The sequence below is a fragment of the Mauremys mutica genome, chromosome 1 (assembly GCF_020497125.1).
Source record: "Mauremys mutica isolate MM-2020 ecotype Southern chromosome 1, ASM2049712v1, whole genome shotgun sequence".
In the NCBI taxonomy this organism is placed as follows: domain Eukaryota; kingdom Metazoa; phylum Chordata; order Testudines; family Geoemydidae; genus Mauremys; species Mauremys mutica.
The window spans coordinates 336,674,630-336,697,220 of record NC_059072.1 but is presented as its reverse complement, the minus strand read 5'-3'; the positions used below and the strand labels follow the sequence as shown (position 1 = coordinate 336,697,220).

Below are 22,591 nucleotides of genomic sequence, written 5' to 3'. Positions count from 1 at the left end.
TTTGGCAATCTTTAATTGAGCATAGCTCCCATTTTAACTGTTTGTCTGTTAAGCTAATAGAGGTTGTTGTCAGTAGCTACTGGTGTGGTGCTTTGCTCTTGTTCGATGATAATAAGTCGGCTGCGTGCATGTTCCCTCTGTGTGCTGTCCCAGCTCTGCGAGATAGCTGACACAGCAAACCCCGAGAGAACCCCCAAAGATGACAGACTTTAGTAAGGTACAAAGGAACCCGAGCCAGATTTATTGTCAAACAAAGCACAGTAATAGTTTCCCATAGACTCTACAAGACATACTATGGCAATGGACTGGCTCAGTCAGTGGCGGGACTTTCCACTGCCCCCTAGGCAGGGGTGAAAGTAACTTACCGGTACCGCTGGAGTCCTGAGGGGGCGGGGCCTCAACTGGAAGGGGCGGGGCCTCAAGATTTAAAGCTCCTGGAGCACCGGCTGTGGCTGGGAGCCCCAGGGCCTTTAAATCAACCTGGGGCTCCCAGCTGCAGAGGTGGCTGGGAGCCCCCAGGGCTCAGGGGCAAATTAAAGGGCCCGGGGCTCGGGCCGCCATGGAGCCCCGAGCCTTTTAAATCCCCACCGAAGCTCTGGCTGCCGGAGCCGCGGACTGGATTTAAAGGGCTCTGGGCTCCCCGCTGTGGCGGGAAACCCAGAGCCCTTTAAATCCCTGCTGCTGAAGCCGGTGCGGTCCAGCACGGCGAACTGGCTCTTGCCGGTACGCCATACTGGACCGTACCGGCTTACTTTCACCTCTGCCCCTAGGTCAGACAAAGATGTGTACTCCGGGACCTTCTTTTATACAGTTTACTCATTCCTACTGACGTATTGAAGTACAGCCCCTTGGCTCATTAGAGTGCTGTCTCCCCTTTGATCATGTTGTTTCAGACAAACAGATCTATCCATCATGCTGTCCTGTCTCTAAGATGCACCTGCCTGTTCCTTGTTATGTCTATGGAGTGTCCTTGTATCGGGCTGTCCAGGTGTCATCTTGGCACAAGTTCCTCTTATTAGCACTTGTATGTGAATGCACCTGCTTCTAACAGCCCTCTTTTCGCCATCTTCTGTGAGTGAGGCCTCTTAGCAATGCGTGGAAGTACTTTTGTTTAGGCTTCAGGCCTCAGACTGGGCCTCTGACACAAGAGTTTGTTTCACTACTACATCAGTTTCCAGGTCTGTCAATCTAACACTTTTCAAAGCTTGAAAATACAATGTTTTTAAAAAGTAGAAAAAGACAGAACTATGGTGTACAGTTCTTTATTTTCTGGGGCTTCACATAGCACACTGAAGTGTCTTCACTTTACCATGTTAAAATTGCTATTGCACTTTAGTTGTATTTCCCAGTGTTTGGTGGCCTTACAAGCATTGCTCAGTCTCAAGTTTTTTAGTAATATTGCTAGTGTTCCAGTAGTCTGCAGTTTGAAACATATTACTGGAACAAAAGGTGAGTAAGCGGGGGAAAAAGCCTTGTAAACCAAGGAGCTGTTTAAATGGGTTTATGGAAGAAAATGCCACAAACCTTTAGCTTCTTCTGGGTTATGCTGTAGCAGTAGCTTTTTGGCCCAGAAATAAATTTTAAATTATCAGTGACTTTTGTATTGTAGGAAAGCTCTGTCTTTGGGAGAGTAAAGATTGTGCCAATAAATACAGTGCTCTGGATATGTTGGTTGAAGGCCTACGTGCCCAGTTAATTTTTGCATTAGTTACAGTCCTTGTTGTGAACATTAACTTCCTGATCCCAGAAAATCGATGAAAAGACAAATTATCTGAACAGTAATATAGGAAACATTTTTGGGCAGTTAAACTTTTACAACTACTATTCTGTATTCAAGGCAAGATGTGGATTGGATATTATATGTATGTGTTTTGAATTTTTTCTTAGGTTACAGAATTAGTGAGTGTAACAAAAAGAGGTGAGACTGTAAATATCACCATTACACTAACAAATCAGTTAGTATCAAGTTCCCCTGTGTGCATTCAGTTTTTCAATATCATCCTAAAAAAGTAAGTGGTTTTGAAAGTGTTTGTTTTAGATTAACTGTTAAAGATGGAGCATAAAAACATGGCCTTATAAAAATGGTGTGAAAATTAAACTTCTAAAAAGTTGCATATCTAGTAGCATCTGACTTTTTCAATTGTTCAAGTTGTAAAAATGCAGGTTGAAAATCTCTCGGTGTATTGTACATAGTAAAAAAAAAAAAAGAAATTGTTATAAAATATTAATTGTCAGAAGTAGTTATAGAAAATATAAGTACCGTATTTTTCTGTGTATAAGACTATACCTTTTCATAAAATAGTTAGACTAAAAATTGAGGGTCGTCTTATACACGGAAGTAAGCCGAGGAGACCCGCGGGGATGCGAAACTGCCCATACCCAGTGATGAGCTGCCAAAATCCCAACCCCTATCCACCCCCCCACCCCCGAACTCCCCTGCCCTCTCTCCAACACGCCCTCCCTGCCCCCTTACCGCGCTGCCTGGACGTGGCTGGCGGCGCTACAATCCGGCCGCGGCTGGAGCTGGGAGCCCGGGACGCGGGGCCGGGGCAGGAGCCGGAGGATGTGGCGGGAGCCGGGCGGCCGGAGCCGGGGAGGGCCGCGGCCAGAGCCACGCAGCCGGAGCTGGAGCCGGGCAGCCGGGGCTGCCACCGCGCCCGGACCCGCGCTGCCGGAGCCCGGCCGCATGGCAAAAGAGCAGGAGCCGGGCGGCTGGAGCCACGGGGCCAGGCAGTGTCCGGAGCCGGGCATCCGGGATGGTCAGTAGCCAATATAAATTGTGAGTTTGATTCCCCAACCCTCACTTGCTCTTCAGTTGCCTATGATGTAACAAGTATCAGAGGGGTAGCCGTGTTAGTCTGGTTCTGTAGAAGCAGCAAAGAATCCTGTGGCACCTTATAGACTAACAGACGTTTTGTAGCATGAGCTTTCGTGGGTGAATACCCACTTCTTCGGATGCAAGTGGTGGAAATTTCCTGGGGCAGGTATATAAAAGCAAGCAAGAAGCAAGCTAGAGATAACGAGGTTAGATCAATCAGGGTGGATGAGGAACAGGGCCTCATCCACCCTGATTGATCTAACCTCGTTATCTCTAGCTTGCTTCTTGCTTGCTTTTATATACCTGCCCCAGGAAATTTCCACCACTTGCATCCGAAGAAGTGGGTATTCACCCACGAAAGCTCATGCTACAAAACGTCTGTTAGTCTATAAGGTGCCACAGGATTCTTTGCTGCTTCTATGATGTAACAGTGAGCAGCATATGGCTGCATATATTTGTGTTGACTAATAATTCAAAGTAAAGGGTCAAACCTAACTACATTACTATTAGAGAAAGGAGGTTTGGGGATTTCCTCCCATGCTCTCCACTCCCATTCTCCATCCATTGTATTGTAATTTAAATAAATTACCAAAATAATTGAAACTAGCATGATTATATTGTGTTAGTTTAACAAATGAAATATGCAGAATTTTGCAGAATTTTAAAATATTGTGAGCAGAATTTTTAATGTTTTTGGCGCAGAATTCCCCCAGGAGTAAAGAATATAGCTAGATTTGAGACTTGCGTTGTGAGTTCAGCTTCTGTTGTGAATTTCGTTAACTTAAAATGTAATGATCTAATAATGAGTTAAATCTAGTCTGAAATCTATTTTCACTGTGTTCTAAGAATTATACTTGTTATGTGATGTTTGAAAAATATGCATTAATACATAGGGTTTTGAAAAAGCTGTCCATGTACCAAGTTGGGCGGAACTTCTACAGTCCATCAGACCCAGTGGAAATTCCCCAGCACAAGTAAGGTTTTTGGGTTTTTTCCTCCCTTTAATTCTAGAATTTTCTGATAACAGTTTATGGTAACATGTAAATCCTTTCCAGTATATCATGCTGGAGAATAGTTTTACTGTATGAGTCTTGTGTTTGAACAGAATCCCTGCCATCTCACAGAGGATTTATTATTTTAATTCTTAGGATGTGCTGAATTATTAATACAAATTGCAGCAGGAACTTGGGTACAGAATCGCTACCATAAGGCAGAGCAGCAGGAGCTAGGCAAACCAGTGTTGATACTCTTTGTATTACCAGTGTGAGAAGAGAGAGAGGTTATACATCTTGCATGTTTGTGTAGCAATAAATATGCAAAACTTAACCTTAAACACATGGCAACTAAGATGGTGGAAGTGGACCTACATTGTTAAATGTGTTAATTCAAAAAGAGTTATTTTAAATATTTTTCTTTGCATTCCGTAAGACTGACTCTTTGGCCAGGATTTGCTGTTTCCATTACACAGTTTGAGAACAGAGTGATGTTAAGTGCTGACGTGAGCCATAAAGTCCTTCGCAGTGAGACTGTTCTGGAATTCATGACAAGTCTGTATACCAGGATTGACAACGCATGCTTCATACAAACATGTGAAAAGGAGCTGGTAGGGCTTATTGTGCTTACAAGGTAAAGACATTATTATTTATTTTGCTGTTCTGTTGACTTAGGTGTCCTGTCAACTAGAACTATTTGAAAAATAGTGGCTTTTTGCACATCTTTCTATTTAAAAAATTGTAGTCCATGTTAAAAGTTGTAGTGGTTTTTTGTGTCATTCATAAACTAAGTGTTCATGAGGCAGTAGGTGGCTGTCTGCTAAGGATTATAGGTGTGTCTTGGAGTAGAAAGATCTGCAAAAGCAGGAGAGCATGAAAGAAAGCTGGGTGTCCCATGAAGAGGACAAATGTGGAGGTGGATAATGTATGTGGGGGAGAGCTGCTAGTTTTTGTGGATATTAGCCTGGATTGGGAGGATATTGTAGACACATCCAGGTCACAAGGATATGTACTTCACGTGGGAGTGCACTGAGTGTCTCCGCCAGGAAAAGAAACTCCTATGGGAAGTGTCTTTAAGAGGGAGCCTCTCTATCACAGTATTGCTGCCCCTTGAAGGGGCAGTGGGCCATCAGTTTTCTCCCCTCACTGTGTCCTTACTGTCTCTAGAAGGTTGAGTTGGCCATTATTGTCCCTTCCCCCTGCATAATCCTCCTGTTCTGTGGGAATTGGATTGACCATGTACCACATCTGTTTAAAAATCAGAGCCTTCTGGGGTCTGATGTTCGGCCACTGTTCAACCCCTCTTGGGGCTAGGTAGTACACCATTTTAGTCTGTTTTCTCTCTCTTTTTGGATTGCTCTTGCAGCACCTCTTCCTTCTGGCCTGGAAGGAGTGATGGATATGTACTCCTTGAATTTGATGACTTCAAAGCTTGCACACTGATCCTGCAAAGACATATGCATGTCATTATTTTTAGGGTTCTGTGAGTAATTCCAGTGGCCTCAAAGGGCATACACCTCTGCCCCAATATAACGCGACCCGATATAACATGAATTCGGATATAATGCGGTAAAGCAGTGCTCCAGGGGGGCGGGGCTGCACACTCTGGCGAATCAAACAAGTTTGATATAACACGGTTTCACCTATAACACGGTAAGATTTTTTGGCTCCTGGGGACAGTGTTATATCAGGGTAGAGGTGTACTTGCAGTCGATAAAATTAATGCATCCATATGTCTTTGCTGGTTTGGAGCCTTAGATTTTTTTTTTTAAACTTAATTCAGTGTAGTTAAAATTATCACTAAGTTATTAGAGTAAATATGTATCTACTGGTACATCTATGTTAAAACTGTCTTTTGTAAATTAATCAGTCTGCTTTACAGTAATATTTGATAAGTTTTTATTGTACTACTGAAAATTCATTAAAGGTGCAAGCTTTATCCTTTGAGAAAATATAGAAGACAACATCACATACAACTGTTAGGCGATATACTGATAATATTTGTTGTGTCATTCTAAGCTTCCCCCCCCCACATATTTCCAAATGGACAAGTCTCTGTACTGGAGAAGACGTATGACTACAGTCATTTATACCACACTTAAACAGGCCAAGCAATTAAATCCCCTCACTTATTCTGCATTTTCACAGATATAACAATAAAACCTACCGTATTGATGATATCGACTGGTGTGTGAAGCCAACTGACACATTTCCAAAACGTGATGGCACTGAAATCTCTTATGTTGATTATTATAAGCAGGTAGGTTAAAAACTAGGAAGCTGTTACAATCAAAAAAATTTTTTATATTATTTTGTATGATCACTTCTGAATGTACTGGCGCTGTAATTGTGGCAAATATGACCAAGGTTTTCTATATTAAACACAAAAAAGGAACCATTTTTAGTAGTATGATGTACATTGGAAATACAGTACTGTTACAGTTGGATGTTTAAAATTACTTTTACTAATAGACTCTGGTAACTCTTTGCCAGGTTCTAGGATGAGGAACTGTTAGTAAAGTGTTTTGAAGATGAAATAATTCTTTAAGTGTGAAATATTATTAACAGCATTCTGTATATTAGAGCATTTGGCTTAACCTCTTATGAAAAGTAACAGAACTTTAACTTGTTCCATTGTCTTAAAGTATTCTCAGGACAGAGTGCTCTTGGCAAGTAAGAGCAAACATTGCTCCATCCATAAACATACATGCGTAAAAAATAAGTTACAGTGAAATCCTAAGAAGAATGATGTTTCACATTTACATGGTACTTACATATTTGAAGCACTTTATGAACATTAATAAAATCATGAGTATACTTAGTGTGGCAAAAAGCATTTTCACACTCATCGCTACTGTACTGCACAGTGTATTAGTAAAAGTAATTTAAAATATCTAAAAATCTATATTACCAGTGTACAATAGTCCCTTTTTGTGTTTAATATGCTTCATAGTACATAAACGTGCTAATATGGAAAAAAAATCTGCTCATACTCTTAAGATGCTGCGTGTACAATACACATTAAAAGGTGTTATAGTTCATTTGTGTTTCCAGCACTGGAACTACTGTACAGTAGTTAGAATGCCATTGTTATCCATCTTTGCCCTTGTTCATATGTTTAAGGGCTGGCTTACATTTGGTCTTATCGCAGGCATCGTATCCTAATCCTATTTTGAGACATTAGATTGGTGTAAAGTATTGCTGCTTTTCATTTAAAGGTTTAATTAGGCCCAAAGATAAAATTGGGACTGTTACACTTGTTGGGTGCATTTGGCCTTGCACCTTCAGATATACTCTTCCTGAACGCTCTTATTGTTAGTGCCAGAGTAAATCTAGTAACTCCACTGATTTCTGTAGAGTTGCTCCTGATTTATACTCGTATAACTGATACCAGAATCTGGCCTTTCATTGTAATTATTGATGCAGATGTATAAAGTAGCTAGCTGGTCAGATACCTCCCTTTATGTCTACAGGTATAAAGTCCTTTTATGCATTTCGGTTCCATTTTCTCCTTTGTTAATGTCTGAGTTGTATTGGAGGTGATGGTGAATTAGAACCTCTGTCTTTATAATATGAACTGGTTCTTTACAAATACAAGAAAATACTGAAAGATAGGGATTGGCATGTTGATATGCAGAGAAGACAATACTTCATTCTTACCCCTTTTGGTTGGCCAGGAATCACTTTCAGTGCAAGCAAAAGATTATTCTACATACATGTGGAAACCAGAAAAGGAATATAGTAGCTGATGATGGTGGCGGCAGCATGAGAACAGTAGCAGAAAATGTCATACAAGAAAACTTAAGATTCTGTACTGCCTTGTACCTTGTGTAGGTATTTAGACCTGTGTAAAATATTAGCCATTCCTATTTGGTAGCAATTAACACTCAGTGGAATCAGGCCCAATATCTTTCTAGAGAGTAGTTTTGAGTGATGTTAGCAGCACAGGATAAAAATGTAGGGCTAGATTCTCAGTGTACTGGATCCCACTCTCCGCCCTTCCTCCTAATCCTGGGGGCTGTTTTTGACAACTGGTACAATTTAGAACAGTCTCAGGCCTGTTGTGAGCTATGTTGAGTTAGGAGTGGTTCCTGAGGATCCATCCCCTGAGCTGGGGATAGCTGAAGCACTGCCTGCTTCGGCTCTTGCACTGTATGCCCTATACATCGGGAGAGTAAGGAATAACTGGTTTAGAGGTATCTATGCCAGTTTTACCACACAGGAATTCCTCTACACAAGAGGAATCCCATGTGGTTGGGAAAGTGTGCTTTCCTTCCCATTTGTACCTCCGGAGTTGGGGTGTGCATGTGGACAAGCTTAATTTGGTCTTTATTGTACAGCCCAGAACACAGTCACTGGAATAGCTTGCATCTTATGAGCGGATTTGACTAATTATCTGGAATGTGGTGCAGTGTCTCCTGATTAACCTTTTCCTCAATAATATTTCACCTTACAGCAGTATGATATAGTCCTGACTGACCTAAATCAGCCTATGCTGGTTAGCAGATTGAAAAGTAAGCAGAATAGCACTGTTGAACCACGTGTTGTCCACCTGATCCCTGAGCTGTGCTATCTAACAGGTAAACCACACTTAATTTATAATTCTTGTCTGATCCAGCAGCCAAGTAATGTAGTCTGACAGCAAAAGAGGGCAAGGAGCATTTGGAATGGTATTTACTTAGCAAAATGACAGTATATTAAACTTACTCTGACTCAGTATGATGGGGAAGCATGGGGCAGAACCAGACCTGGCTGCTGAATAGAACAGCTCCTTAGCTTATGTGTCATATGGAAACTGCACTAGGGCCTCTGAGGGTATGTCTTCACAGCATTTGGGAGCGAGCCTCCCAGCCTGGTTGATAGACTCAGACTTGTGGTAGTTCTGTAAAAATGACTGTTTGAAGTTGCAGCTTGGGCTGGAGCTCTGGTTCTGAAGCCTAGAGAGGAGGCATGCTTGGAGACTTGCTGCTGTGGGCTGTGTAGATTCAACTTGGGATGGGGTTGGAGAGAACCAAGCACTCCTAATACCGCAAAGTCCTGGGTTAATTAGGGAGAGGAATATGACAGACACCAGTATCACCCCACTTCCCCCAACATAAGAGGTTTTCTTTACGCCATTCAGGGTCCCTATATTGGGATGGGGGGCAGTGAAGACCTAATGAGGTGATAGAGACAAGTAACCCTCCCACGATTAAACAATAATAGAATACCATTTATTGAAATATTTTGGATGTTGTCTACATCAATTACAACACAGAATACACAGTGTACAGTGCTCACTTTATATTTATTTTTATTACAAGTATTTGAACAGTAAAAAAAAGTATTTTTCAGTTCACCTCATACAAGTACTGTAGTGCAATCTCTTTAGCATGAAAATTGAACTTACAAATGTAGAATTATGTACAAAAAAACTGCATTCACAAATAAAACAATGTAAAATTTTAGAGCCTGCTAGTCCACTCAGTCCTACTTCTTGTTCAGCCAATCACTCAAACAAATACGTTTGTTTACATTTGCAGGAAATAATGCTGCCCGCTTCTTGATTACAATGTCACCTGAAAGTGAGAACAGGCGTTCTCGTGGCAATGTAGTAGCCATAGTTGCAAGATATTTACGTGCCAGATGAACTAAAGATTCATACGTCCCTTCATGCTTCAACCACCATTCCAGGGGACATGCATCCATGATGATGACTGGTTCTGCTTGATAACGATCCAAAGCAGACCCTGTGGACCGACGCATGTTCATTTCATTATCTGAGTCAGATTCCACCAGCAGAAGGTTGATTTTCTTTTTTGGTAATTCAGGTTCTGTAGTTTCCGCATTGGAGTGTTGCTCTTTTAAGACTTTTGAAAGCAAGCTTCACACCTTGTCCCTCTCAGATTTTGGAAGGCACTTCCGATTCTTAAATCTTGGGTCAAGTGCTGTAGTTATCTTTAGAAATCTCACATTGGTACCTTCTTTGCATTTTGTCGAATCTGCTGTGAAAGTGTTCTTAAAATGAACAACATGTGCAGGGTCATCATCCGAGACTGCTATAACATGAAATATATGGCAGAATGTGGGTAAAACAGAGCAGGGGACATACAGTTCTCCCCCAAGGAGTTCAGTCACAAATTTAATTAATGCATTATTTTTTTAAAGAGTATCATCAGCATGGAAGCATGTCCTCTGGAATGATGGCCAAAGAGTGAAGTGGGATACAAATGTTTATCATATCTGGCAATGCTGGCTACAAAAGTGCCATGCAAATACCTGGTCTCACTTTCTGGTGACATTGTAAATAAGAAGAGGGCGCCATTATCTCTTGTAAATGTAAACAAACTTATTTGTCTTAGCGATTGGCTGAACAAGAAGTAGGACTGAGTGGACTTGTAGGCTCTGAAGTTTTACATTGTTTTGTTTTTGAGTGCAGTTATGTAACAAAAAAATATGTTTTAAGTTGCACTTTCATGACAAAGATTGCACTACAGTCAGTTCTTGAATGAGGTTAATTGAAAAATACTATTTATTTTATCATTTTTAAGTGCAAATATTTTTAATAAAAAAAATATACAATTTGATTTCAATTACAACACAGAATACAATATATATGAAAATGTAGAAAAACATCCAACATATATAATCCATTTCAATTGGTATTCTATTGTTTAGCAGTGCGATTAAAACTGTGATTAATCGCGATTAATTTTTTTAATCACGATTACTTTTTTTTAGTTAATCGCATGAATTAATGTGATTAATCAACAGCCCTAAACAGTTATTTAACTTAAACTAGAAACAGGAGCCTATATGAGCTATGTCTAGGTATGTGTGTGCTTGGGCAATTTGCTTACCCTCACTGTTTGTTTCCTAATTTGTAAAATACGGATAAATAATATCTGTCATACAGGTGTTTTGAGAGGCTTAATTGGCTAGATCTTATTTTAATTTAAAACAGTTGTAAATCAGGAGCAATTCAGTTGAAGTTGATAGGTTTACACCAGTGCAAGATCAGAATTAGGACCCTGGTGATCATATAGTGCTTTGAAAATGTAAAATGCTACATAAATTCTAATTATTATTTTGTTTACAGGAATTCACTTTAGCCAACAGGTTCAACCGTGATCCGCATGACACAGACTCAGATTCATTTTCTTACGTTTCAAGACAGTCTTTTCAGTACTTTATATGCTGTGTGCAGTTACGTTATCTAAGGGAAGAGAAAAATTAGGTTGTTATAGTGGGTTCTCATATGGTGGGTCACAGTTAGTTTCTTTACAAGAGCTGTGTGTGTTTTTAATTGACTTTTATTCTGCCAGAATTTAGCAGTTATTTTCCCTGTCACCAAACAGCTGCTTTAAATATTCATGAGTGAAGTGCTGTGTACATGCTGCACTGGTGAGAACTAGGCTCATATTTTAGATATTCAGGAAGTGGGAGAAAGTTTGCTTTGCAGAAAATGGAGTTCTTCAAGTGCTTGCTCATGTTGATGCTATGTTAGGTGTGCGTGCCCATGTGGCTGCTGGAGATTTTTGCTTTAGTGGTATCTGTAGGGCCGAATCTGGTGCCTTCTGGAGCCTGGCACTCATGCGCCGGTATATGAGGTGCCACCGGCCCTGTGCTCTCTCAGTTCCTTCTTATCGCCTATGACAGTTGCTGGAACGCCTTTCCTCTTGCGACTGCAAGAACTTACAGTGGTTCTCTTTCATAGTTTCTTGTATATAGTTGTTCAATAGAGTTAGTATTTTGTAGTTAGGAAGTTAGAGTTAGTTAATGGTCCCACTAGGGACATCATCCGAGGGATGGAGCATGTTCCGGTCTCCAGACCTCAAACTGTGTTCCGTTTGCTGTAAGCTTATGCTGGTCAGTGACTCCTATAGAAGCTATCTGAAGCGTTTGAGGGAGACACACGTTTAAGATAAGTACAGAATTCGTAAGAACTTTAGACCAAGGACTCAAAAGGACAGAGATATCTGTTTGAAAGTCCCCCTGATGGAGGCGGCTCTGAGACCGGCCTCGGAGTCATCCCATTCTGACTCTGCACTGGGCATGTTCGCATTGGTACGGAATGCTCCACTGGCACTGGGTTCACCTTGGCACCATCCACCATCGCTGATGCCAAGAAAGAGGTGCAAAAAACAACGGAGTGTTCCCTGGCGCTGAGAAAGGAATGGGAGGGCAGGTAAATGACCCGTGTCGGGCCACCTGCCTTCTGTGGAGTGGTAAGGGGCAGCTTCTTCACCAAGGGCCCCAAGCCCACCCAGGGAACTACCTCAGACTCCTGGGAGCGGTAGGGGACCCCTACATATAACGGTTACTTCAATGCCAGAGGCATTTCAGGTGGCCAGGGACCTCATGGCCCTCCCAGTACCACTTACGCAACGGGATCCCTAGTCAGCTACAGAGTCAACGAAGGCTCTTCCTTCCAAATGGAAGCTCTCCATGGGACTACCACAATGGGCACTTGGTCATTGCCGATCCTGGAGTCATGGCACCAGTCTGTCACATCATGGCCCTGATCTCCTGTACCATAACTATGGTCTCCAATCCTGCGGCCCAGGTCGCTGGCTCCATGTTCGCACTCTTTAGCTTCATTATGTGGCTCACTGACCTTGCAATGTCAGTCACCAACCTCCTGGTACCAGCTGCCCTCCTCTCGGCAACAGTTGTCATGCTGCAGCACCAATCGCCGACTCCTTGAAGGTCCTCGACGTGGTCTCCAGCTCGGTGCCACTCTCCACCATCTTGACTCTGGTCCCTGCCTACACGGTACCGTTCTCCAGAACACTGCCAGTCACCTTCCTCTTAGCACTGCGTTCCGGCCTCCTGTCAGGGCTGACATAGGGAGGCACTGACAGCCCCGCCATGGTCCCCGAGGGAGGAGTCCTCCTCGGAGTCGGAGGGGGAATTCAGTTCACAGCCTCAGAAACATCGGTCAGCCTGGGCACTGGACTTTAGAGCTGGACCCGCAGTTACCCATGACGCCAGACCCGTACTCTCACTGGTCATCTGCAGCCACATCCGAGAAGCAGTCCGTGGCACTGCCTGCACTGGTGAAGGAGCCAGACTTGGTCTTTGATGCTAGTACTGAAGGGCAAGTGTCAGTTCCAAGGGAGACTTCCTGGTAGAAGGTGCCACAGCCCCTCACTTGGTATTGTCATCATCCTCCTCATCCCTGGACGAGGCAGTTGCAGGTTCCTTCCACCCACTCCCACCAGATGACTTTTGGCCCACCAGGAGGAGCTCAGAGCCAACACATAGCCTCTTTGCCATACTGGTGGCTGCAGCATTCTCTAAGTGCATGAAGGGGTTCTGAAAGTGGTTAAGGCCCTTTGGCAGACCCCATCCCCTTTGCCACCAATGTCTAAGAGGGCAGAAAAGAAATTTATGTGCTTGCCAAGCACTGTGAATATTTATATTCACACCCACTTCCAGCATCTCTGGTAGTGTTTGCTGCAAATGAGTGGGACAGGCAAGTGCCACACCTAAAACCAAGGATGCTAGAAAACTGGACCTCTTTGGGAGAAAAATGTATTCTACTGTCAGTCTCCAACCTAGGATATCTAACCAGCAGCCATTCTTGGGGAGATATAATTACAATATCTAGGATCCGTTGAGTAAATTTAAAGACTCCCTGCCACAAGAACTTGGACAGGAGTTCGCGTACATCCTGAAGGAGAGTAGAAGGTAGCCAGAGCCTCTCTCCAGATGGCATTGGATGCGGCTGATTTGGTGACCAGGTCAGTGGCCTCCACTGTATCCATGAGACGCAACTTATGGCTGTCCCAAGAAGTGCAGCAGTCCATTCAGAACCTTCCATTTGAGGGCAAAGTTCTGTTTCAAGAGCAAATGGATACCGGGCTGCACGAACTGAAAGATTCCTGTGCCACGCTTTGCTCCTTGGGACTGTACATGCCTCAGGCCGACATTTCCGGCCGCCTCCACCGCATAGATTCTCGGGTCCGCCATGGCAGAGCTCCTACAAGAGAAGGGACAGACACAAAGGTTTTAAATGTCGTTGTCGTCCCACCCTGTCATGCTCCAGCTGCCTAGTTGGGGCCCGCACAACACCCAGGTGGCCCAGGGCCGGCATTTTGAGGGTGCACCCGAGGACAGTATTTCAGTCTGGCCCCAGGATACATCCCCCCTTCTGTTTCTGAACTGCTTGTCTCCTTTCATCACTGTGCAGACTCAGGTTACCTCAGACTGTTGGGTGCTCAACACCATTGCAACTGGCTACACCCTGCAGTTTTCCTCCATCCCTCCTTCCCTGTGCCTTTTCAGGGACCCTTCTCACGAGCAACACCTCGTCCAGGAGGTGGAAACTCCTACAGATTGGAGCCATAGAGGAAGTTCCTCAAGATATGAGGGGAAAGGGGTTTAATCCCAATATTTCCTAATCCGGAACGCCAGAGGCATCTTCAGACCTATCCTGGACCTGCGTCGCCGCAACAAATATCTCAAGAAGTTGGAGTTCCGCATGGTCTCTCTGGCCTCCATCATCTCCTTTCTGGATCCATTTCCTGTTTCCACATTTCTATTCTCCATGGACACAGGAGATTCCTCCCATTTGTAGTGGGTCAATGCCATTTACAATTCATGGTGCTTCCCTTTGACCTTTTGTCTGCTCTGAGGGTGTTCATAAAGTATATAGCGGTAGTGGCCGCTTACGTGAGATGTCGGGGTATAGATCTACACATACCCAGGTTCTGCACAGCCTCAATTTGGTGTGGGCCACCTGTCAGGATCTGGGCCTGCTTATAAACAAGTGGAAATCAACTCTGACCCCAGTTCAGGAGATAGTTTATAGGGGCAGTACTCAATTCTACTCAGGCCAGGGCCTTTCTGCCAGAGTCCCAGTTCTGAGCCATGTTGGACCTCATCACACACGTAAAAGCCTGACCACTCGGGTATGCCTCAAGGTGCTGGGCCATATGGCAGCATGTGCTTAAGTAGTCCAGCATACACGTCTGTGCCTCTGGACCCTGCAGATGTGGCTGACGTTGGTTTATGCTCCCGGCAGACATGATTTGGATCTAGTGGTCACAGTCCCATCCCACATCCTGTCATCCCTAACCTGTTGGACAGATCTCCGATCAGTGTTGGAAGAAATTCCCTTCATGGCCCAATCTCCATCGATGACATTGGTCTCTGATGCTTCGAATCTGGGGTGGGGAGCCTAACTCGATGACTTCAGCACGCAAGGCCTCTGGTCACAGGGGAATTCAGGGCTATATGCTTGGCCTGCCAGGTGTTTCTTCCCTACGTGAGGGGCAGAGTGGTTCAAATCCTGGTGGACAGTAGTGCCGTGATGTTCTATATCAACAAGCAAGGTGGAGCTCACTTGTCAGCCGTATGCCAAGAGGCTCTCCAGTTATGGGATTTCTGTGTACAGTGTGCCATTCATCTCCTGGCGTCACACCTTCTGGGTGCCAGGAATGTGCTGGCAAATCTCTTCAGGAGGTCTTCTCATCTCGCTATGAGTGGTCACTACACCCAGAGGCAGTCAGTGTGATCCCCCCAGAGGTGGGGGACTTCCCAGGTGGACCTGTTCACATCCAGGAAGAACAGAAAGTGTCACCAGTTCTGCTTGATCTGCAGGTTCACCAGAGGTTCCCTCTCCGATGCCTTCTTACTACTATACACCTTTCCACTGGTACCTCTGGTTCTTCTCCGAGTGCTTGCTTATGTCTATTCCATTTTAGGTATATACACGCCCATGTGAGATTTTTGCCTTAGCGGTACCTGTAGTGTTGGCTGTTGTGCCCTCTGGAGTGCTGTGCTCATAGCACGGTATATCAGGTGCCACCAGCCCTATGCCCTCTCAGTTCCTTCCTACTGCTCATGGTGGTCAGTCAGAGCGCCATCTTGCTTGTCAAGGACTTGTGGTTACTTCCTTTGGGCTTTGTGCCTTTGGCTTTGTGTATAGTTATCTTGAGCGTTAAATACCTGTTAATTGTAGTAGTTAGTGTTAGTAGTTAGGTCCCAGCGGGACTTTGCCTTCTGCGATTCCTGTAACAGGCCTATGCCTGTTAGTGACCCCCACGGTGGCTGTCTCAGGTGCCTGGGGGAAGCGCACGTTTGCAAGAACTTTAGGCCTCACATGCAGAAGGAGACACACATCAGGCTTAGAGCCCTGCTTATGGAGTCCACCCTCTGCCTGGCGTCCGAGCCATCTCGGCATGAGTCTCCCAGCACCTCAGCATCAGCGCAAAGTGCGCCACCGGGGCCCACCCAGCACTGCTCCATGTCGCTGGTGCTGAAGAAAAGGGCCAAGAAGCACGATTCCCCAGCATCGACAAAGAAGGGCCAGTCAGCTGGGAGCAAGGAGTGGGCCCTGAGCCGCCTGCCTATACCAGAGCCCTGTGGTCGGCCCTCCCTGCTCAGGGCCGTCAGCCTGACAAAAGCTCCTCCTTTGACTCCTGTGAGCGGGAATGGACCTACTCCCCTGCCGGCACCGATGCCTTTGAAGGCCTAGGTGTGAAGGAGCACAGGCCTCCGCCCGCACAACCAGAGCGACCAGTGCCGCAGGCTTTGGTTAAGGCTCCCCAAGAGGGCAACCCAGCTGACAAGGCTTCTCAGGGAGTTGTGGAGCGCCGCCAATCCCTGGAGACAGTGGTGCGCTCTCTACCTAAGCACTGCCAGTTGCCAATGCCTACGTTAAGATTGACAAGGACTTACCCCTGGTCGCTGGCTCTGCAGTCACAGTCGCTATTGTCTCCATATTACTGACGCCAGTTACCGTCCCCAAGACCATCGTTACACTGCCATTCTTGGTCACCAGCACCGTGGGAATGATCTCTTTCCTGCCTGCAATCTCCTTGGCATTGCACCCACTCACCATACCATCAGTGCCGGTCCCCTCGGGCGGGGCACTTATCTCCAGTATCAGTGGTCTCTAGGCAGACCCAGGCCTCGACAGCCCCTCTGTGGTGTCCAGAAGGGGGCTCCTCCAGTACCGAGGGCCGCTTCAGCCGGTCACCCTGGCCTCAGCAGCGGGACTGGGCATCAGAGCTGACAGTGGTGGCAGCCAGGGCAGTGGCCTGATCATTGATAGTGTTGGAATGTCTGGAGGGTTCCAGTCATGGCGATGCCCCCCTCGGTCCAGTTGTCAGCCACCACCATGGAACAGCGGCTGCTAGCATCAGGCCCGGCACCGGAGGAGCACCTGGAGGCCGACCCTCAAGAGGGCTGTGCCTAACCCGAAGCCATCCTCCCCAGCGGAGGAGGAGGAGGAACAGGTCCCCCCTCCGCCCATACAGTCTTCCTCGTCCTACCCCAATGAGGTGATTGCAGGTCCATCCAGCACCAGCCTGCCTGATAACTTTAAGGACCACCAGGCCCTGCTCTGGCGCATAGCTGACAACCTGGGCTTGGAAGTGGAGGAGATGGCTGAACAGGAGGAACTCTGTTTAACATCCTGTCAGCTTCAACCCCTGCCCGTATAGCGCTGCTGGTGCATGAAGGGGTACTCAATATTGCCGAGGCCATTTGGCAGATACCCTCTTCCATCCCTCCCACCTCAAAACGAACCGAGAAAAAGTACTTTGTTCCAGACAAAAATCTGAATATCTTTATACTCGCCCCATGGCTCACTGGTGGTTTCAGTGGCCAATGAAAAGGAGAAGCAGGTGCACTCTAGTTCACCCAAAAAAACAAGGAGGCCAAGCGGCTGGATTTGTTTGGAAGAAAAATTTATTCAATAGCAAGTCTATAGTTTTGGGTGGCAAATCACCAGGCCCTTCTGGGCTACTGTAACTTAATAAACACTCTCCTTAAATTTAAGGAGTTCCTCTTGCAGGAGCAGGCCCAGGAGTTTGGCACTCTTGTGCAGGAGGGCATGTCGGTGGCCTGCAGTGCCCTGCAAATAATGTGAGATGCAGCGGACTCGGCAGCAAGAGTGGTGGCGTCTGCGGTGGTGATGAGGTGCAGCTTCTGGCTTCAAACAGCTGGACTCTCCCAGGAGATGCAGACCTCCATTCAGGACCTTCCCTTTGATGGGAACGGTTTGTTTTCTGACCAAACGGATGCGAGGCTGCATGAAGTGAAGGACACTAAAGCAACCCTTGTTCCCTGGGCATCCACACGCCACAGTCAGCGCGTAATCCATTCCGGCTGCCCTCGCCGCCAAGGTCATGGCATCTGCATTCCAGAGCTGCCAGGAGAAGGGATAGTGACACTGCCTTTAGTTGTCACCGCCCTTCTGCCTCCTGCGCAGCCTAGCCAGGCTAAACTTTCGGCAGGGCAGAAGTTCCTGTTTTGATGGCATGGTCAAGAGCGACACCCCAGTGGATTCCCCGGATCTGCTACCTTTCTTCAGTCATCTTTTTCCTTACCACTCAGCCTGGTTGAGGATTATGTCGTACTGTTGGGTCCTGGACATAATCGCTCAGGGCTATACCCTGCAAGTTTTTTGGTCATCTCTCCTTCCCGCCCCTGTCTCTCTTCAGGGACCCTTCTCATGAGCAACTCCTCGTTCAGGAGGTTGACAACCTTCTGCATCTGGGGGCTGTGGAGGAAGTTCCTTGGGACATGAAAGGAAAGGGGTTCTACTCCCAGTACTTCCTAATCCCAAAGGGGGTGCCAGACCCATCCTGGACCTGCGCTGCCTCAACAAGTCCCTCCAGAAGTTGAAGTTTCCTACGGTCTCCCTGGCCTCGATCCCATCCCTGGATCTGGGAGATTGGTATGCCGCTCTTGACTTAGAGGATGCTTACTTCCATATTTCTGTATTCCTGGGGCACAGGTGCTTCCTCTGTTTTGTGGTGGGAGTGCGCCATTTCCAGTTCATGGTGCTTCCCTTTGGCCACCACAGTGTTCACAAAGTGCATGGCGTTGGTAGTAGCAGCTTACTTCAGGCATCGTGGAGTCCATCTGTTTCTGTACTTCAATGACTGGATCATCAAGGGCAGGTCTCCGGATCTAGTGTGGAGCAGCCTCAATCTGGTGCGTTCCACCTGCCATGACCTGCGCCTGTTTAAAAAACATAGAAAAGTCCACATTAGTGCCAGTCCAGCGCATAGAGTTCATCGGAGCCATTTTAAGCTCCATGCCATCCAGGGCCTTCCTACTGGAAGCACACTTTCAGCCACATCGGACCTGATCTCCCATCTAAAGAACTACCTTCTCTCTATGGTCCACATCTGCTTATGGCTGGTGGGTCATATGGACACATGCATAAATGCGGTCAGCCATGCTTGGCTCCACCTACAACCCCTACGGGTGTGGCTTGCCTTGGTCTAAGTTCCCAACAGAAACGCCCTGGACTGGGTAGTCAGGGTACTGGACCATGTCCTTTCATCCCTGAGCGGTGCTGCAGGGAGTTCCCGTCGCTGACTCTAGTATCTGATACCTCAGCTCTGGGATGCGGAGCCCATCTGGGCGAGCTCAGCACCCAGGCCCTCTGGCTGCGGGATGACCTAACCCCTCCATATCAACATCAGGGAGCTCAGAGCAGTTCACCTGGCCTGCCAGGCCTTCTTGCCCCACCTAAAAGGCAGGGTAGTGCAGGTCCTGACGGACAATACAACTGCAATGTATTACATCAACAGGCAGGGCGAGGACAGGTCTTCGGCCCTTTGTCAGGAGGCTCTCAGCCTTTGGAACTTCTGTGTGCGGGATGATATTCATCTGGTGGCTGCCCACCTGCCTAGTGTCAAGAACATCATGGCAGATCGCCTCAGCAGAGCCTTCTCATCTCGTCACAAATGGTTGCTCCATCCAGAGGTGATCAGCCTAATCTTCCGCAGCTCGGGGAGTCCCCAGGTGGACCTGGCAGGTGGGTGAGTCCACAGATGGGCCTTACTTCCAGGCAGAACAGAAAGTGCCACATGTTCTATTCCCTGCAGGGCAGGGACAAGGGATCCCTGTCGGACGTCTTCTTGATTCTGTGGTCAGGAGTGCTGATGTATGCCCTCTTGCTAGTGCCCCTAATTCACAAGGTCCTGATAAAAGTGAAGCAGGACAGGGCGAGCATCATCCTCATAGCCCCGGCATGGCCTTGCGAACATTGGTTCAGCATGTTGCTCAGTCTTTCGACAGCCGCCCCACTGCAGCTACCTCTTTGGATGCATCTGTTGGCCCAGAACCACAGCATCCTGCTGCATCTGAACCTGGCAGTGGTGCACCTGATAGCATGGCTACTGCATGGCTGAATTTGGACAAGTGAGCATGCTCTGTTGGTGTCCAACGGGTCTTGTTGGGCAGCAGGAAGCTTTCCACCAGGGCTTCCTATCTGGCAAAGTGGAAACGGTTCATGTGTTGGGCCTCGGATTGACAACTTTGGTCAGAGGAGGCCCTGCTGCAACACGTCCTGGACTATTTACTGCACCTCAAGACCCAGGACCTGTCACTCTCTTCGGTTAGAGTCCACCTGGTAGCCATCTCGGCATTCCACCCTCCGTTTCAAGGCTGGTCGATCTTTGCCCATCCTATGACTGTGTGGTTCTTAAAAGATCTGGAGCACCTTTACCTGCATGTCGAGGACCTGGTCCCCCCTTGGGACCTGGCTCTTGTGTTGTCAAGGCTCCTGGGCCCTCCCTTTGAGTCCCTGGCTTCGTGCGCCCTCCTGCTTCTCTTTTGGTCGCCATAACTTCGGCCTGAAGGGTGTCCAAGATCAGAGCGCTCACTTTGGAGTCCCCCTATACAGTCTTGTACAAGGACTAAGTCCAGCTGCATCCGCACCCGGCCTTCCTGCCCAAGGTCATCTCCCAGTATCATACAGGTCAGAATGTGTACTTACCTGTCTTCTGTCCAAAGCCTCATGTGTTGGATGAAGAACACAGGCTACACACCCTGGATGTCTGATAGGTGCTGACCTTCTACATAGATAGGGAATGGCTTGGTCCTAAGTCAACGCAGCTGTTGGTTGCTGTCGCAGACAGGATGAAGGGTTGTCCAGTGTCTACCCAAAGAATTTTGTCTTGGATCATGGCCTGCATCCGTTACTGTTATGAGCTGGCGAAGGTGGCCTGCTGGCGATCGTGATGGCCCACTTGATTAGGGCGCAGGCGGCCTTGGTTGCCTTCCTGGTGCAAGTGCTGATCTAGGAGATCTGTCTGGCCGGGCTTCCTCTTACAGAGCCATGGCTGTCTGTTGCACCCAAAGCTAGTGTCCCTGTGCCTGACAGCGTGACTGAATGCAGAGAAACAAGCATGCTCAGCGCAAGTTTAGCAAGTTCTGATGGGTAGCACAAAGCCCTCCACCAGGGTGACCTACCTAGCCAAATGTAAGCGCTTTACAGAGTGGGCCTCAGACCGGAACCTTTGTCCTTCCTGGGCCTCATTACACTCCATCTTGGACTACCTGCTATATCTCAAGCACCAAGGCCTGGCCCTCTAATCAATTAAAGTTCACCTGGCAGCCATCTCAGCCTTCTACCCTCTGATCCAAGGGAAATCAGTTTTCTGTAATGACATGGTGTGATAAATGAAGAGTGGGAGGGTAGCTCCCTTTTATGGACACCCAGCCAGTCAGTTAGCTATAAAGTCCCTCTTGGTGGCTGCTTGCTTTACCTGTAAAGGGTTAAAAAAGTCCCCTAGGTAAAGAAAAGGGAGTGGGCATCTGACCGAAAGAGCCAGCAGGAAGGCTAAAACTTTTTAAAATAGGGGGGAAAAGCTTTCCCTTTATGTCCTGTGGTTGTTCTCCAGAGACAGGGGAACAGAGCAAAGCTAGGGCTTATGACTATGCTGTAAAAAAAAAAAAAAAAAACTTTTTGCCAGGTATGGAAATCATCAGATTATACCTAGGACTACCCAAACATGTAAGTAGATTAGGAAATGTCTAGAAAGACGCGGTTAGGTTTATTTCTTTTCTGTGCTAACCCCAGATGCTTTTGTTTGTGCGTAACCTTTAAGCTGAACCCCCAAGAAAGCTATTTTGGTTGCTTAATTTTTGTAATTGCTCTTTTAAAATCTAGCAAAAGCCCAAGTTCCAAATGTATTTTCTTTCTTTTTGTTTTTAATAAAATTTACCTTTTTTAAGAACAGGATTGGATTTTTGGTGTCCTAAGAGGTTTGTGCATATGTTGTTAAATTAGCTGGTGGCAGCTAATTTCCTTTGTTTTCTTTCTGAGCTCTTCCCTGGAGGGGGGTAGGGTGAAAGGGCTTGAGGGTACCCCACAGGAAGGAATTCCTAAGTGCGCCTTCCTGTGATCCAAAAAAGGGGTTTGCATTTGGGTGGTGGCGGCAGCATTTACCAAGCCAAGGTCAGGGAGAAGCTGTAACCTTGGAGTTTACTACAAGCCTGGAGTGGCAAGTATTTATTTTTTAAAATCATTGTGGGCCCCCATCTTCTGCACTCGAAGTGCCAGAGTGGGGAATCAGCCTTGATACATGGCAATCAAGTTCCTAAAGGGACTAGAAAGGCTTTACCCTCAAGTTTGTGACCCTATCCTACCTTGGGATCTGAACGTGGTGCTGTCAAAGGCCATGGGCCCCCCGGTCGAGCCATTAGCTTCTTGTTCTCTGCTGCTCCTTGTTGTGGAAGGTCTCCTTCCTGGTGGCAATTACATTAATCCAGAGAGTCTCCAAGATTAGAGCGCTGACATTGGAACCCCCGTATACAGTGTTATGAGGACAAGGTCCAGCTGGTGCTCCACCCAGCCTTTTTAACAAAGGTGGTGTCACAGTTCCACAATAATCAGGACACATATCTACTGGTGTTCTTTCCGAAACCTCACAGATCCATCAAGGAGCGCATCTTGCATACTCTGGATGTTAGATGGGCGTTGGCCTTCTACATTGAAAGAACTAGACCCTTCTGTACGTCGACACAGCTCTTTGTCACAGTGGCAGAC

General features: G+C 46.5%; 1 protein-coding gene across 3 annotated transcripts in view; it reads left to right on the top strand.

The window, feature by feature from the left end:
- PIWIL4 (piwi like RNA-mediated gene silencing 4) overlaps nt 1-22,591 on the top strand; it is a 58,815-nt gene that overhangs the window by 4,763 nt on the left and 31,461 nt on the right. For all 3 annotated transcript variants that reach the window (XM_045019670.1, XM_045019673.1, XM_045019667.1), the window contains 5 exons: nt 1,888-2,009; nt 3,712-3,792; nt 4,247-4,444; nt 5,959-6,070; nt 8,267-8,390. In XM_045019670.1, the coding sequence (XP_044875605.1) occupies nt 1,888-2,009; nt 3,712-3,792; nt 4,247-4,444; nt 5,959-6,070; nt 8,267-8,390 (637 nt within the window). The remainder of the gene's footprint in view (nt 1-1,887; nt 2,010-3,711; nt 3,793-4,246; nt 4,445-5,958; nt 6,071-8,266; nt 8,391-22,591) is intronic.